The sequence below is a fragment of the Numida meleagris genome, chromosome 2 (genome assembly GCF_002078875.1).
Source record: "Numida meleagris isolate 19003 breed g44 Domestic line chromosome 2, NumMel1.0, whole genome shotgun sequence".
In the NCBI taxonomy this organism is placed as follows: domain Eukaryota; kingdom Metazoa; phylum Chordata; class Aves; order Galliformes; family Numididae; genus Numida; species Numida meleagris.
This window is the reverse complement of record NC_034410.1, coordinates 462680-481099: the sequence shown is the minus strand read 5'-3', so window position 1 is coordinate 481099 and position 18420 is coordinate 462680. Positions and strand designations below refer to the sequence as shown.

General features: G+C 40.0%; 1 protein-coding gene across 9 annotated transcripts in view; it reads right to left on the bottom strand.

The window, feature by feature from the left end:
* The window catches only part of LOC110394526 (pituitary adenylate cyclase-activating polypeptide type I receptor-like), a 136648-nt gene that overhangs the window by 90710 nt on the left and 27518 nt on the right, over positions 1-18420 (bottom strand). For all 9 annotated transcript variants that reach the window (XM_021388426.1, XM_021388433.1, XM_021388429.1 and 6 more), the window contains one exon: positions 11927-12097. In XM_021388426.1, coding sequence (XP_021244101.1) covers positions 11927-11977 — 51 coding nt within the window. In that variant the 5' untranslated portion in view covers positions 11978-12097. The remainder of the gene's footprint in view (positions 1-11926; positions 12098-18420) is intronic.

Here is an 18420-nt window from a genome sequence, read left to right as displayed (position 1 = left end):
GGAGAGGAGAGGAGAGGAGAGGAGAGAGGATAAAACCCAATAAAAACTTAGAAGTCCAAACATACACGGTTACTATTTTACACTAAAGATAATAAATCACAGAATTATAGGGGTTGGAAGGGACCTCCAGTGATCGTTGAGTCCAAACCCCATATATAATAAATGTTGACCAATATGTTTTAGTCTCTCCTCCCAAGTTAAATTTGCCACATGGACTGAAATTGTCACTCTGGACAAAGAGAAGAAGGTTCTTCTGGAATATTTATGTACTCCAGATTTAACAGAGTCCACCACCTTGGTGTATTTGGACTCAAAAATGTTGGATGCTACTTTGTCAGTGACAATGACTGCACCATAATCTCACCAAATTCTTGCCATGAAATTTTCAGCCACCCTGGATTCCAGAAGTCTTGATGTAGTACACATCCTAGCAGCATAAGCTGAATTTTGCCTCTGTAGATAATAGCAGTGTCTGGTGAGAGTCATGCAATATATGCAACATGACCTCAGGAAAGAGGCAAGAATTGCTCAGATATCAGCCTTATCATTTTCAGCTCCCTAACTCATGTCCTCTCCTCCAAAGAAGTTCACTTCTGATAATGTATTCCTAATTATGGAGAGAAAACTCATTTCCACAGAGCATTTTATTTTTACTCCTCAGGGAGTTTGGGTCCTTACCTTCCCTTTTACAGACATATATGTGCAAGGGAATAATGATGAGCAAAGCATTTTCTCTAAGGTAAATGGTCTACATTTTCATAACCTCACTTATTTCTGAACTGCAGTAAGACATGAAAAAGAGATAGGAAAACATTAAATTGAAGCAACCCTTTGACTTGGTTTAAATTGCTGTTAATGAAAAAGCTTCATTTTCTGCAGGAATAGGTAGGGTCAGAAACAGAGGGATGTTACTTCAGTTTGCTTTGGTTATCCTGATATCAGTAGAAAGCATAAATACATGTAAATACTGTATGACTACTACATAAGGAAGAGAGAGAGAGAAGAAATTCCCCTCCCACGTGAGCAAACTTCTGTCATAATTAAGGTGAAGAAAGACTTGAAAGCAGAATTGGTTGAACATATTTTATGTTGTTCCTCATGGGTTATTCTGGGCGACTCCACTATATGTTAATTTCTATTTATTTCAAGGCGACTGTTTTCAGAATCCCTGCTAACAGACAAACATATTTCACATTTTCACATATGAAAAAATTACAGGAATAAAAGCACCTGCCCTCCAAATGCAGGCAGTAAGTACTGAGAACAGAACTTTCTCTAGAAGAACATTATTCATACACATCACTGCCACTTTCCCTTTGGTTTTGTTACGTTACTTTAAACTCCAGATTTCATGCCTTTTCTTTGATTCTTTTTGTTTCCCAAAGCAATGATCACAGCTGGAACCTTGCCACTTAACACTGGTCAACATCCAAAGGCCTCCAGTTGCAAGCACGACCATGTAGCAGGAGTTGACCTCAGTACACGATGACCTATTCCTCTAGTACAAATTGTCATCCAGAAGGTGGTTTTTAGGCTTTTGTTAATAGCAATAAGAGGACTCAAGAGAAGATTCCATGGCTGAATTTTTGTCTTTGTGACTTGCAGTTAAATATTTGCAGAATTACTGACTTAACAAACAGGTAACAGTGAGAAAACCAAACCAAAATCAATATTATAATTCCTGGTCTCCATGTACCCCTTTAGCTCACAGAAAAAAAAAAATTCTCTCAAAAAAAGGAGCTGGTATTCGCAACTGAAAAAAACAGAACAAATAAACTTGTGTGAAGTGCAAAAGAAATACACGTGCTGATACAAAGATGAAAGCATTCCATCAGATGGAGATTTACATGGGATTTTGTATCAGCGTTGGAAGACTCAGAATCATAGGATCATAGAATTGCTCAGGTTGGAAAGGACCTTCAAGATCCTGTCCAACCACAACCTAACCATAATACTCTAACAACTCACTGCTAAATCATGTCCCCGAGCACCACATCCAAATGGTTTTTAAACACATTCAGGGATGGTGACTCCACCACCTCCCTGGGGAGCCTGTTCCAGTGCTTCACAACCCTTTCTATAAAGAAGTTTTTCCTGATATCCAAACTAAACCTCCCCTGGCGCAGCTTGAGGCCATTTCCCCTTGTCCTGTCCCTTGTCACCAGTGAGAAGAGACCAGCCCCGCTCTCAGGAGGCAGTGCTTTCTTCACAGCATCCTGTTCATGCTCATCTGTGATTTTTCAGAGCACCAATGCATGTGTATGCCCATTAATTTTATGAAAAAAATAATGAAAATACGTTAAGTATGATGTTCAAAAACAGCTGAGAGAAAAGGCAGAAAAAGAGGAATGCTGGATGGTCAATTCAGTATAGCAAACATGAGAAATAATGCTGTGCTTCACAACTGCTGATTTTTCTTACGGCTCAAGGGACAAACTAAACCAAATACAGAACCCAACATTCTTTTTTGGGGGGTTGGCTGAACAGACAGATCGCAGCATCTCTCAGCATGTTGAGAGAGTTGGGCTTGTTCAGCCTGGAGAAGACAAGGTTCCAAGGAGACCTCATAGCACAGAGATCAACAGAACCTCTTGTCTCTCATACATTTGTCTTGGGCACCATCACTCTAATTGTTGGACACACTTAAGTGGATTTGTCTTTTCCTGACCTTTTAGAGGCAGAGCAGGCAGAGATGGCTTCATTTCACAAAGAAAGAACTGAGGAACAAGAAGCTGAAGCACTACTCAAACTAAACACTAATCTGAGGCATAAGGAACATTTGATCTTCCATCTCTCATGTCTCAAGTTACTCTTCTAACATCAGGGATCCAATAATACCTGAATTAGATGAAAGATGGTTTGAAAACAAAGCTGATGGGTTTTGTGATCAGCTGCATAAGGCTTTAGTCATAGATCGTTATGGATTAGCACCTCCCAGATGAGATCCTGTTCAGATACTGTGCTTTCAAGTTCATTTTTCCAGAGGGAATTAACAAAATCTCTGTCTTTAACAAAGAATTCCCATGAAACGTTTTGAAAATTAATTCATCTGAGAACGCAGCCCTTCTGTCAAATTTAGCTGAAATCAACCAGGCCATTCAGAATCTGAAGACAGACAGATGACCTGGAAAAATGGCAAACTAAACACACATGCACAGGTGTGACCACGTAAGTCTTACTTCCTTAGAATATCAAAGGACCACCCACCATTGTACAGCCCATTCCCATTGCTGCAGCCTGCCCTCCCACTGCTGTTCTGCAAAAGAAATGGGCAAGGGAATGCCTACTGTCATGGTTGGTTACAGGGTGAACAGTAACCTCACCATTATTTCCATCAAAGCTGCCAGATGGACGACATGCAGTCAGATCCAATAATTACTTTAAATGAGCTTGCAGGTCGTTTACAGAGCATGTCTGCCATTCGTTCAGGCATAACAGACAACACATGATGGGTAAAAGGGTTTGGATTTTGCATGTCTACATAGCTTGAATAGACACTAAAATGGGCTGCTTTAGCCTGGAACTGCATGGGAATTGAGCTTGTACTGCAGTACTTGTGCTTTGTCACATTTGTTCAGTTGTGTTCAAGAGACACTTAGATGCTGTGCTAAGAGACATGGTTTAGTGGGAAATATTTGTGGTAGGTGGACGGTTGGACTGGGTGAACCTGGGTCTTTTCCAACCTTGTTGATTCTACGATTCTATGATTGAAATCTTATAACTAAAACCAGATCAGCCAGAAGTCAGCAAGGAAATATATATTTATGAGGAAGTGAGCGCTATCTTATACCTTTAAGCTTCAGCATATTTCTAATCTTACCCAATAATGCATTCCATATTATTACTTATCTGGCAGGCACTTTACAAACAATAAAGATTTCTGAACACCTTTAAGCCAAAATATGTAACATGCTTAGATGTGTCTGTTGGGTGAGAAAAATAAAGTAAAAACAAACAAATAAATAGATAATCCTGTATTTTCCCTTCCCAAATCATAAATACCAATAATCCTCATGACTGACAAACTTCTTCAGGAGTCTTCAGACAACCAATCCACCTGACTGCATTTAGCCTAAATAACCTCTGAATAACACATTTTGGCCACAGATGCTGAGTCAGCATATAGAGAAATGCGTGACAGAAGAGGACATTGCATAAATACGTTATCAGGAAAGCCAGAAGCAGTAAAAAAAGCAGTCACTTTGCAATCTTAAGTAGAACTTTTCAGCCGTTCAGTGTGCATATATAATGTATACTTGGAGGATGGAGCGAACTGACTGCATACGAAGACTCATTTTCTTTCATTGTTTTAAAGATAGTGAAGTATTGAATGGTATGGACTTTTAATTAATTTTTTACTAGAGATACAATGATCCACTGAGATTTGACTTCATCCATACAAGAAAACACATGAAATTATTCATTTTTAAAATGTATTTCAGGAAAGATAATAAACAGCATATTTGATATTTTGACAAAGAATGATAAGAGGGCTGGAGCACCTCCCCTACAAAGAGAGGCTGAGGGAGCTGGGCTTGTTCAGCCTGGAGAAGAGAAGGCTGCAGGCTGACCTCATTGCAGCCTTCCAGGACCTGAAGGGAGCCTACATACAGGAGGGGAGTCATCTCTTTACAAGGGTAGATAATGGCAGGACAAGGGGAAATGGTTTTAAGTTGAAGGAGGGAAGATTTAGGTTGGATATCAGGGGGAAGTTCTTTACCAAGAGAGTGGTGAGGTGCTGGAACAGGCTGCCCGGAGAGGTTATGGATGCCCTGTCCCTGGAGGTGTTCAAGGCCAGGTTGGATGGGGCCCTGGGCACCCTGGTCTAGTATTAGATATGGAGGTTGGTGGCCCTGCCTGTGGCAGAGGTGTTGTAGCTTGATGATCCTTGAGGTCCCTTCCAACCCAAGGCATTCTATGATTCTACGACTCTATGAAAGAAGATGAGTCCCAAGATATTGATAATGCAAGACATTCAGTTGGGCATCTATTAGCGTCATCTATTCAGCGTCCACATGATATTCATAAAAAGTAGCATGCTGCTTAATGAAGATGAGTTTTCTAAAAGCTAAGGAAACCAAAGCCTCATCTAAGCTAATTTTTAATTACATTGCAGTAAGGAGAGGACTAGGAGGGTTTATGAGAGGTCATACCAATGCCTGGAGGTGCCTGCCTCTTACAGCTGGCTATGGAAGCATCATTGGTAGATACACATAGTGCTAAATCTCTTAAACTAGACATCCATTGTTTAGATGGCTAAATATTGGTGCATTGGCTGACATCAGTTAAGCACACAGCTCAGCTCTGTCAGGCACTGAAAAGCACACAGGCAGTTCCTATTCATCAGGATGGTGATATTCTCCGTTTTGGGCCCAACTGACATCATACAACACAGAATAAATATATCACAGAGATCACCACGCTTAGCGCAGAAGGAAACTCATATCTCACCAATTGTCTCTTCCAAGCGATTTCCACATGGCAAGAAAAAAGCAAATCTGACCAAAACCCAGTTCTCTTTTCATGGGCAGAAGTGAGCCTGGAGTGTGCAATTCACTCTTTCCCCACGGAGACAAAGAGGGGCTTGTTGAGCTGGGTTCTCTGCCTCCGGGGACTGTAAGGATAGCAACACTTGGGCTTTATGCTTGGCAGTGTTTTTAATAGGCTTCGTAGAGCTTGATTAAAGAGCTGTCTCTAGTGGTATGAAAAAGCAGCCCTGGAAGCATCCTTAAGTGCAATACATTCTGCCTTCCACCCCCTTCCTGTACCTATGGTGATTTCAGAGGTAACCTATGGACCGCTCATCTGGATGGCCTTGCAACATGTAACCCTGGGGCAAGCACCGATCCTGTGTGCTCCTCCAGGAAGAACGTGATCCTCAGGAAGGCCCCAGTTCTTGCCATACAATACGCATTCACTTTGCAAAGCAGTGGACTCTTTCAGATTGGGAATAGAAGGTAAAAATTGCTATTTACTACATACAAAGGTGAAAGGGATGGGAGAATATATAAAGGCCAGATCTCCAGCAAAATGACAGTATTGTAATATATTTGTTTCACTATTATTCATTTTTTCACTTTCTCCTTTTGCTTCCATCTCCCCCTCCTTCAAAGTGCAGCTTTGGTTCTGCATCACAACTACTTCTTCAACTTGACCTTAAGGAAAACCTTTTAGGCTGCTGACTCTGCAAACCCAAAGAGGAAGAGGTCAGAGGCACACTTGCTAGAGACTTGAATAACATTCCTCCAGGTGCTATATATTTATAGCTAAGAAATATGAAAAATCACTGATTTAGATTTCTTTTTATGGGCTCATTTTCCAAGAACTCTTTTTTATTTCCTAATTTGTTATTTGACAACTCAGCCAATACTTCTCCAAGCTCGTGAATGCAAAACCAGCAGGAAAAGGGATCATATTAATGTCCTTAAATCAGTGTTGTCATCATATTATTTGCCTGTCACAGAAACTATTACAACTACCACAGGGCAAAAAAGTGAAAGCATTAATGCAGGGCAACCATCTTCCGCTTCATATCCTTCTGCTGTGCACTTCTAAGACCTGGATACATTATCTGGACATTACCTGGATACATTACAACTGTTTGTGAGGGTAGACAGTGATAGGACAAGGGGGAATAGTTTTAAACTAAGACAGGGGAGGTTTAGGTTAGATATTAGGAGGTTTCTCACACAGAGGGTGGTGATGCACTGGAACAGGTTGCCCAAGGATGTTGTGGATGCCCCATCCCTGGAGGCATTCAAGGCCAGGCTGGACGTGGCTCTGGGCAGCCTGGTCTAGTGGTTGGTGACCCTGCACACAGCAGGGGAGTTGAAACTCAATGATCATTACGGTCCTTTTCAACCCAGGCCATTCTATGATTCTATGATTCTATGATTCTATGATTCTATGATTCTATGATTCTATCTGCCTAAATAAGGAAAATTACCCATGGATGCCTATGTGTGTGTGCAGTGTTTTGAACCAGAAGTGGGTAGAAAATTCTTTTTTTCTTTTTTTTTTAGTTTTGTTCTTGTTTGTCTTTCACATTTTGTGCTAATACACTTCATATGCTTTAAAACATTTTAGCCAAGTGTGTCTTTCTTCAGCTCCTGCAATAATCCTAACTAACAGCTGGAGTCTCTGGGGTGAGATTTCAAGTGCCAGCATATGAGATAGAGCACCAGTGTAATGCCAAGGTCCCCTACCAGCTCCGGACATCCTTGGAGTGCCAACGCACAAGGCTCTCTCAGAGAAAGAGATTTATAGAGTTCTCAGGTGCAATCAGTCACCTTCGGGAAGTATTCATCCCACCTGCTGGCAGGGTAATGACCGTCTGGAACCAGGATCCTAATGTTTGTTCCTCAAGGAAGTGCTTGAAGTTGGGCTGTTTCAAGGGCACCGACTCCATTATGCAACCTGGAAGCCCTCAGATATCTTTGGGATAGACCCTACCACAAATTCTGAGCCGTATCTTTGAAGCTACCTTACCCAGTAATACATCTCTTAAGACCTTTTTTTTTTTTTCCTTCATTTTATTCTTTTTAAACAAGTCATAGGTTTTCAAGAGGTCCTCCTCTGGAGGACATTCCTGGCCATGTTTGTACAGGGGGTTCCTGTGGTATTCCCTAAGTAAGAGAACACTCCCACGTAACACTGTGTCATGTTAGACACTGCTGTAATCCTGCAGAGAACTTGACTTTTCTAATAGGATCATGAGATCTTACAAATCACAAGACCGATAAACTCATTAAGTGCCGGCTCATTAAGTCTTACATGGAAAAATCAGGTTGCCTAAAGAGCAGAGCCCAACGCAACCATACAGGTTTCTGTCCCCATTGAGAAGGGAACCTCTCATTTAGGCTACGGATATTCCAACAAACATAGCAGAAGCAGAGAGGAACTGGTGAAAGGCTTTGCCTTAATACACTGTTTCTCATATTTTAAAAATAAGAGAGACTGAAATATATGGTCCTATTTGAATGTAGCCCAGCACCGTAAACAACAGCCACAGACAAGGACTAACACAGCAAGTTCTCTTCACTGTAGAACATAAACCCTTAAAAAGTTGAGATATATTATCAGAGTAAACAGAATTAGTTTCTCTCCTCATCCGTTAATGAATGGGGGCTTGAAAATCAGTTCAGGATCCAGCTCTCTGATCCATGAGATGCTGCCTACACATCCAGATCTGTATTTATACACCTCACTCTCATACTGTGATTGAATTTCAGTGCTTGTATACAAGGGACATCACTCACACCTTTCTTTTTTTCATCTCTCCCTTTTTATTTAGTCTTTAAAAAGACTTCTTAAAAATAGTCTTTAAAGGCCAATGAGCATATGTTCACCAGCTAATGAAACACTGCAAGAAGCATCTTTTCATTGGAAACCTTAAGCTTAGCAATATTAAAAATGCATCCACAAGAATTTCCAAGTATTAGCTGAAGAAATGCAACTGATTGAATTATTTCAGACAGTTGGAACACCTGCATTGCAGTTACATTTAAAATTCAGTTCATACACTAAGCCAACTTTGTGAGTCATGAATTTCATTGTTTCTCAAGTACATTTGGAACCAGACAAAGGAACCTTGGTTTAGGATCCTATCTCTTCGCTAATTTTATGATGACTTTTGATAATATTTCCAGTTAAAAAAAAAAACAAACAGAACAAACAAATAAACAAAACCAAAAAATATGCCTACTGCTATCACAAATGAATGGAACGAGAAATCAGGTGAAGTGGCACTAAATGGGGGGCTGTAAGAATGAAGTGGATAGACTCTGTACCAAGGACTGATGGGACAAGGGGAAACGGTTTCAAACTAAAAGAGGAGACATTTAGATTGGATATAAGGAAGAAGCTGTTTACAGTGAGGGCAGTGAGGCACGGGCACAGGTTGCGCAGAGAGGTGGTGGGGCCCTGTCCCTGCAGACACCCAACATCAGGGGATGGGGCTCTGAGCACTTGGTGGAGCTGTGGGTGCCCCTGTGCACTGCAGGGGAGTGGGACCCTGAAAGGTCCCTTCCAACTCAAACAATTCTCTGATTCCATGAATTCAGAAGGAAAAAAAAAATAAGCTGAAGAAAACGGATGTACAAATGAAAAGATGTTTGGACCAAACACAGAAAATGATGTAGCCGCAGTGCAATTTTGCACTGAAAATAAGCAGTCTAGCTGACAACATCTAAAATATCAACATGGACTTTTAGTTAGGAAAATATTTTAAATGGGAAAAAATAGATTTCAGGAATCGCTCTCAGGGAGTTCTCTGTACAGGCCTCACAGGTCCCTCTCTCCATATCTTGTCTTAAGTCCCAGGCAATTAACAGTAAGGTGGAATACCTTTGCGGTAAGGAAATACAAAATAGCTTGTTAAGCACAAGAGAAATCTAATCACTAATAAATTGTCTCTGACAATTAGAATTGTCCATGTCTAAAAATGGCCACATCTAAATTTTTATTCGTATAGTATTTTCTTGGGATTTGGTCTGAGCCTAGAACTGAGGGCACCTAGAACTTTCCATCAATACAGTTTTTGCCTTTCTTCGACCTTTTTGGGATTGCAGACCTTAGTTCAGGTGGATAATTGATGGCTGAAACCAAAAACTGCACATCCAAGGCACGGCACAGATTCAGGAGCTCATGGGATGGAAACGTGTCTCAAAACAGAAAGCTAACCCGCAGCCGAAAACAACGGCTCTCCTTGAAAGTAAATGGAGATTTCTTGAACAGTACCAGGTGTGGTTAGAGAAAAACAAGGCGAAAGAAGACTTTTTAAGGAACCCTTTGGAGGATGAGATGACAGTCAAATTGACTTTAGCTTTTTAAAATGCCACTCTCACTCAGTTTGTAGAAAATCCCTGCCTCTGCATGATAGGATAGTATCAATTTAAGGACATCAGCCCAGCATATCAGAGATGGTTCAAAGAGAAAGCAAGACACAACAGAGGGAAAACATGTTACCCCAAGCATCAGAAAAATTCTCAGCAAGGGAAGAACCATACGTAACATTGCGCCATTCCTGAGCTCCTGTCCTTGAAAACAAACTTTAGAAGAATGAATACTATATAGAAATTATGGTAAAGTCTGTCACGGGAATAAGTCCCTTCACTGACCAAAGAAGTGTGTATGCATATACACAAGTTCACTTTAGAATCATTAATTTCACTGCCCGGCTTCTTACAGGAGATTATGAGAAAGTGATAAAAAAAGCTCATAAACACTGAAGAAACCACGTGTACAAAACCATACTTATTCTTGCTAACTCTGGTTTGCTTCACAGAATTTCATTAGGGAGATGTTCTGTCCAAAAGCTGGAGCAGATCACTAATTATCCACCTCAGCGATCACAGCTATGTCCTGAAATGCTAAGAACTGGAAATTTGCTGTCCTTTTGCATTCGCCAGGAAGGTCATCCATCTTCTAAAAGCTCAAGAAATACATTCAGTCGCATTTATTTCCCTTAATTAAAAATAGTTCACTTCTAAATAAGAAGATGCCTTTCGTCTGTCTCAAGCTGGATGCCAACAATCTTGAAATGCCGAAGATCACTAGCCATTAAAAAAAATCCCTTTGCCTTTCAGCTCACGTGATCGCATTAATACGTTTGTTCCAGTCTGAAAAATGTGGTTTCTTACCCAGAAATACAGCAGCTCTACCAGTCTGCTGTCCAATTTCTCCTAACATAGGATGCATCTCATTGACACCGAGATTGTCCTAGGCTTAGCAGTAAGGTGGGAGCTCCCAAGAGACTGCTGTAAATAATACTTTCTACCTGCCCAGGAAAGTCAGGTAATAGAATAGTCAACATATGAGGAAAAAAAAATCAAAGATCAGATATTTATAAAGTGAGGGGCTAAATTATTTAGATGAACATTCTCATTCTAAATAATTTATCTGAATAACACTACATTTCAGATCTGCAGTCAATTAAAGTGGTCTCTAAATAAGACCCAAGGGGAAAGAATACACATTCGTGTGTGACAAAATCAAGAGTGCTATATGCTGACTCTTTTGCATTGCAAAAGTTACAGTCAAGATGCATGAGCAAGAAACTGTAAAAACTGCCAAAAGATACTCTGGTCACATCACAGCTGTATTATGCAATTCTTACTTAAAAATAAAACCAAGATTTATTTCAATAATGCTTTAAGATACCATACTTGGATATCAAAGAATATTAGGCATTTGCAAAGCATCTGTATGGAAGTTACAGAAACCTATCAATAAGAATCAGATAGAGCATTTAAATAGTAGTGCTGTTTCTCACAGTATTCCTTTGTGAAATGCTTCCTGAGACGTAATGAAAAGCACAGTTATGATCAATGATCCAGCTAAGAGCTGAGCTGAAATGCAAGATGGATTTATTACAGAGGTTGTATACCACTGCCTATGGTTGCAAAGTGAAAAAAAAAAAAAGCTTTATTCAACATTCTTACAGCTTTTATAGGAGGCTAGATAGAGCCACAATGCAGATGGAGACAATGGGCAAGCATATACTAATGTGATCAATTCCCTGATATGTGTTAGGACTGAGTAACTCACAGGATAGCACGTGATTTGGTAACTAAAGATTTATGATACAAACAAATCCCTGTCCTGTTCATAAAAAAACCAACATCTTAATCAAAGTGACTAACGAGTTAGAGTGCCGGTATCTTTAAGGCCCACCTGCTCTTTTACTGAACATTGACCATCTGAAAATGGAGGCAACCAAAAGTATTGGCTGATACCTTAAGGCTTAGGCTTCAGAGTCCAATTCTATCAACAAAGGAAGTTAGAGAACACTTAACAGAATCTATTGGGCCACACAGACACAAAACCAGAGCTAGCATCAATAGCAGAGCTTTCATCCTTAGCGAATGCTACCCTTGAGAACACATATTTAAATAATGGCAGCGTAAATAAGGGCATCTATCCTTACCATGGGAAGCAATACGAGAGTGAAGAAGCAGGTCTTCCAACTGATGGCCATCTTTGTCTCTTGATTTTGATCTTTAGTCAAGTTTAGCTTTTTTAACACGGTTAATTAGGGCTGAAGCACACACTCTTTGCAGATCTGCTTGTCAATGTCTTCACGTCAAGGCTCAAACCTCTGCAGTGAAAGAGAAAAATGGTTATAAATACGACAAACAGGGAAGAGTATGAGAAAGAAAATGAAAGAAAACAGAGACCACAATGCTTGAACTGAGATACATACATCAGAGGTCAGTCATAATTGTCTGGATTGCAGCTATTATAGATCATCTAGGATACTAAATTTGAAGCCAAAGAACATGGGTGTACGATCAGTAGCTTGCATCATAGAAAGTACTGAAAGAGATTCTTTAATAGGAGCTCTATTGTACCTAAAGGAAAGGAATAATGGAACATTTTGAACCAGTCAGAGGGTCTGTATGCTTCATTTCTGAAGTCATGATTCGATCTTCTCGATTTCAGTAATGGCTCAAAATCACGACTGTCTGAGGGTTTTTTAAGAGGCTGTAAAACTTGGTGATTTCTTCTCAAAGATCACTCATTCGGATAACAAAATCCATGGCCGGAGTTGTGAAGAGAGCTTTTTGAACACTCAATAATAGAAATTGGAAGGAATGAACTGTGCTCTCGGGCTTAGAGGTCTCTACTTGATGTCCTACCTACCAGCATGTTTTAAAATGCATTTGTCCATTACCTGAGATGGATCCCCTTCACTTTATCTCTACCTTCTAGACCTCATTCCTCCAAGATGAACTCACCTAGAGGTCCTTTGCCTACGGAAAATTAGACGCAATCTCTTTTCTTAGGAAGGTATGGGAGTTTAGCCCCTGAGCATGAGTTGTGCCACACCAGTTTGTCTCAGAGCCAGAGAACTATTCTTATCTGTTTCATTTACATCTGTAAATGAAAAGTTTGAATGTAGAGGTGCTTTTTAAATTCTTATTGTGTGATGCAGGTTTTCTGTACAACACCACTTAGCACCTATGAAGGCATAAGCATGACTGACACATCTTCCTAACAAGAGAAATGTGTATAGAGGTAAGCAAATGTTTGAGAAAGGAAAAGAGAAGTCATGGGTACAGGACATGTAAACAATTACAGAAATAATAAAACATTTAGAAATCAGAATGTGGAAAAAAAGGCTGAAAAGAAAACAGACTGAAGACAGAAAGTAAATAAAGGAGTGCCAAAGGCAAATGTGAAAGAACTTTTGCAGTCAGTGGGTACTCTATTCTTATATTAATTGCAACATACAGCCAAGACATCAGCATTTAGAAAGTACAGTCTTTCAATTAAAAAACAGAACAGAAAATTAAGTTCTCTTTAGATTTTTGTCTTCTCTATCCAGACTCTGACTAAATGGAGAACAATGATTCATAAAATTCTCTCTGATCTGCCTTCTTCCATCCTCACTCAATCAGTCACTCCGGGTCTGCTCTGGTACTGAATTTAATTACTTAACTGCATTTCTGATGGTTTATCAAATAATGAAGGACTGATAAGATCTCAGTCGAGGAGGAGAATACATCCATGGTGACATTCAGTAGTGAAAAGACGGAAAAAGAAAGTCACTGCATTAACAGAAGCAACAGACAACCAGGCAGACGCATTAGCAGACATTCGGATTCGAAATTAATTTCTTGATAATTTGTGCTCCTGTGTGCAGGCAGCTCCGTCCAGTAAGGCCAGAGAGTGGTGTGGAGATTGAGTTTTGTCCTTGGATTCTGCCACAGTAATGTGTCAAAAATAAGATTTAAATGCAACAGAAGAGTGGGAGATGGTCGACTAAATGGATGGAAGGATAACCTGTGGTGAAGTGGTAACCTTTAGAACACACTCTTTCCAGTGGTTGAAGATCCAGCTTTACTTTAACCTGGCATTCGCTAGGTTTGAAGATTGGAAAGAGGGTGTCTTCTATTTTCTGTTTGTTTCAAATAAATTTCTAAAGATGTGAGAACATCTGCTCACCATTATGCTGTGTTCCTTCGACATTTTGCAGAGAAAAAGAATCAGCTTCATTTTTTTGCCTTTGAGGTAGTCATGGAAACCCACATCAAGAACTGGACTGAGGCCTCTGTGTCACCCACAGAAGCCCAAGCATTTTTTTAGGTAATACCAACCACCAGGCCTACAAACCTGTGTCCCAGACCTGCAGAGAAATCTGTATATAATGTGCAGCAGCTCCTGTGGTGTATGCTACACACAGGTGCAGAGTCAACCCATTAGCAACGAAAGGCTAATTAACTCACAAATAAGTACATTCAGCCAATTACTACAAGAAAAGCTTTTTAGAAGTAGGGATAATGCAAAAAAGGACTCCAATGTCCCTAGGGCTTATGTGGACTCTGTGTTACAGAAGCCTAAAGGCCAGTGAGGAGATTCCCATCACAAGAAGTGACACATGTGCAGTATATGTAAATAACTAATAAAAACAGACAGTGAGACCTCTCCAAGTAGGATGTGCCTACTCACAGGTAAGCATAAAAGGATCACATCTGAAAAGATTCAGATCTCACCATACCAAGCAATAGATGGAATTGTTATACAGTAGCTCAAAGTTGTACCCGTGTAGGATGAGTAAAAGAGGATTTTAGCGACTGTATAAAGCAAATATGAGCTGTTACTGAGATCTCACCCAAAAGAAAGAAAAATCTGATCTGCTAGGCTCCTAGTTATGGACCACTGGGATGCATGCCAGAGGTCTGAAAGGAAAGCAATAAATTTCAAAGCTGACCAACAGTGGCCTTGACCAGAGGTGATGAAATGTGAGTTCTTTACTTAATTAATCTTAATTCAGTGTCTGGTCAGGGCTGCCCACCACATCCTTCTCCTGCACCGTATCGGAGCAGTACAAGTGCAGAAATCTGAAAGCTTCTGAGATATGCAAGATCAATCACACTTTTGCAGATCGCGTTGCAGCAGAGTCACACTTTTCATGCAGAGTGATCTCAGCACTTCTCAGTGGCATGAAGAGTACTCCTCTATGCAGAATATACCATGGATGGAGAATGATGAGGTATAAAAGAAAAAAGCAACCAAAAAGAACACTCCAGCCATCACCTGTTTGGCCCTCACACCACCCCATCAGTATTTCTGAGTTCTCCCCAGGGAAGGGGACTCCATGGCTGATTTTGGCACAGGTTTTTCTAGATGAACATCTTTGGCTTAGATAGGAACAGATGGTTATGTAATTGATACACCATTTATCACCTGTAGGCTGTCATTATAAGGTGTGGAATTCAAAGCATTTTATTATCTCCCTCCCCACATACCCCAAATGCAGCATGTCACCTTCCTGATGCATATTAAAGAACACGGTGAACCTCTCTCATGTCAACTGAACCTCTCACAAGCAAGAAATAAATACAGTTAGAGAAGTAACCCTTCAATGACCTAGGTCCTGTCAGCTAAGTTTAGAAATCTAGAAGACATGTACTCATACATGAGCTCATTGTCAAGTCTGTTTTTATATAGTTAAGGATGCATATATAAAGAGAGAAGTAGACATAGGAACAAAGCAATTTGTCTGACCTATTTTACCTGTCAACTTTAAACATTCAACTTCTCTCCCTTGAGTATAGAGGAATAATTAACAGCTAGCTCATACATTGACATCTACATTGTGGGTATCTATATTTGGACAGAATAATTCCACCTCTAGTCTCTTCTGGATCAGCAGTACAAAACCCTAGTTGGGTTTTGTATTATAACACAAAGGATTAAGAATGAATCAGTTTAGGGTGTCAATAATTTGATGCTGAGACATTCAAGGTATCAGAGAAACTAAAAAAGAAAAGTTAATAGCAAATAAGTCTCCTAGAGAGCAAGAGCACTAAAATCTCCTATACAAAGTAGACAGCAAAGGACAATCCTATAAAGGCAGACAAGGACAACATAATGTCTTTTCTACTATTTCTGATACATCACTTATTATTTTCAGCATTTTAAATATTTGGGGGATGTTTTGTTTAATTGGTACTGAACTTTGTAAATGCACTGAAGTTAATGATTCTGCACAGACTCACACTACCTAAGAATATAGCTCTATCTTTTCCCTGAACGCCAAGAAGACATTTATTCACCTTTCTCCTTCTGTGTGCCAAATGGAAAAGTCCCGGGAGTCCTTGTTTCCGCTCAACATGCCTGTTGTCAGTGACAAAACAGGCTCTGAACAGTAATTACATCAGGAGGCTTAATCAAAGAGGTGGATTTTCAGAAAGGATTTGCTGTTGCATGGGACAGGCCAGCCCTTTCCAGATACACCGGAATATCTTGATGGCATCAACCAGAAATGCCACGCTTCTACTTGAAAGAGCTGATAAAAAGCAACCTGGATTTTCTAGCAGGATTGTCCACAAGGAAGGATCCAGCCAATGCTCTAGCATGTGCACTGATGTGTGGGTCTTGTGCTACAGAACATCCATTGGTGGCAGACACGATCAGGTTGTCTCTTCTAACAGTACTCGACCACCCTAACAGTAAAAAGAGTTTTATTACGGTAAAGGTGAATTTCCTATATTTCAGTTTTTGCTTGTTGTCTCTTGTCTTGTTGATTGCCAGTAAGAAGAGCGTGCTTCCATCTTCTTTACATGTTCCCATCAGATACTCCTACACACAGATGAGATCTCCCTGAGCCACCTCTTCTCCACTTTAGCAGTCCCAGCTCCCTTTGCCCCTCCTTGTAATTCCCGGATACAGCACTCCAGCTGTATCTCGCCTTGGCTGAAGAGAGAGGAAGGATCACCTCCCTCACCATGCTGCCCGTGTGTGTCCTCATGCAGCCCATGAAGCTGTTGGTCCTCTTTGCCATAAAGGCACGCTGTTTGCCCAGGATCAAGTTGACAACTACCAAGAACCCCAGGTTCTTTTCTATACCACTGCTTTTCATCCACCTGGTCCCCAGCCTGTCCTGGTGCATGGGGTTGTTCCACTCCAGGTTCAGGACTTTGCATTTCTTTTTCTTGAGTTTGATGAAGTTCTTCTCTGCCCATTTCTCCAGCTCTGAATTCAAGCGGCCAACCAAGCCAACCACTTGGTCTTACCGTCATTCCTTCAAAATGTGTGTCATCTCCAGATTTGCTGAGGATGCACTGTGCCCTTTCATTCAGGTCATTAAAACATTAAACAGCTCTGAAGCCACCTACATCTTAGATGCTAACAGTTCAGTTCAGTCTACATTGTCTCTCTTTACAGTCCATAGAGTACATATAAGCATCCTCAAGAACAATTCCCATATCTTAATGCTATTTTTGGACAACGAATGTTACTGCTTTGACACAGTGCATATGCATATATATATATTTTTGTCTCTTTACTCAGTCTGCCTAGGATAATCAGTGAAAATTCCATCTCTGTAGTTTAAGACATCAAAGTGCTAATGGTAAGCAAAACTGAGCGCTGATTTCAATCTATGCCATGGCCTTTTCTTCCTTTCAGTACTATCTTTATTCCTTCTAGCACAGCCTAATAACTTCTTGCATGTTTTACTTTGGCTGCCCTCAATTATAATTTTGGTAGGTTTTTTTTTTCCTTTTTCTTTTTCTTTTCCTTTTAGTGGTTTTGATTAAATTGAAATTCCCTGAGGATGTAAGACTGTTGTAACCGGTCCTTAAAAAGGACACTTCTTATCATTTCTATATATCCTATTGGCTCTTGTATTTCCTAATCCTCTAACTTTATAGAATTTTCCTAACATTTCAAGAAACTTTTCAAAACCATTCTAGAACAGTTTTACATAAGCATTTCTCAGCCAATTAAGGAAAAATATTCCAGCTAACACCTTCAAAAGATCTGCATTAATTCTTGATCATCTGGATTATTCTAGCATAAATCCCTGTGGTACTCATTATTGCTTCTGAGAAAAGAGCACGTAATCCTCCTAATTTCTTTCCTCTTTCTCAGACAGAGAATACTTTTTTTGCAACTTAGAAAATTATTCTCTCTCATATGATATGCAGTAAGTATACATACATATATACGTATCCTTCTTGGTTCACATCAAATCCAAGGCATTACATTTAAGTTTTGGTTCTCTTTCATTTCCAGTAAGTCAAGTTTTGATGCCTTGCATTAACCACAAGCAGAGAGCATGCACAGGTTACTACAGACCAGCAGAGGTATGGAAATCTGTTACATTCAGGTAAACCCATCGTGTCTAGAACACTCAGTTCTGATTTCAGCTGATGCCTACTTTCTGTAAAGGTAGAATTTCTCTTTAATAAAGACATTATCAAAACCTGTTGAAAATTCATATTTACTATATTCCATACATTTGAACACAAAGCCCAGCTTTTCTTAAGCTATGAAAGTCTGTGACTTTCCAGGACACAGTGTATAAAACTAACCCATACTTTGGTTGTTGTTTATTTGTTTAAACAAACTCCACATGAAATGCCTGGCTTTTACAAGTGACAGGAATCTTCATTATATGACAATTCTCCT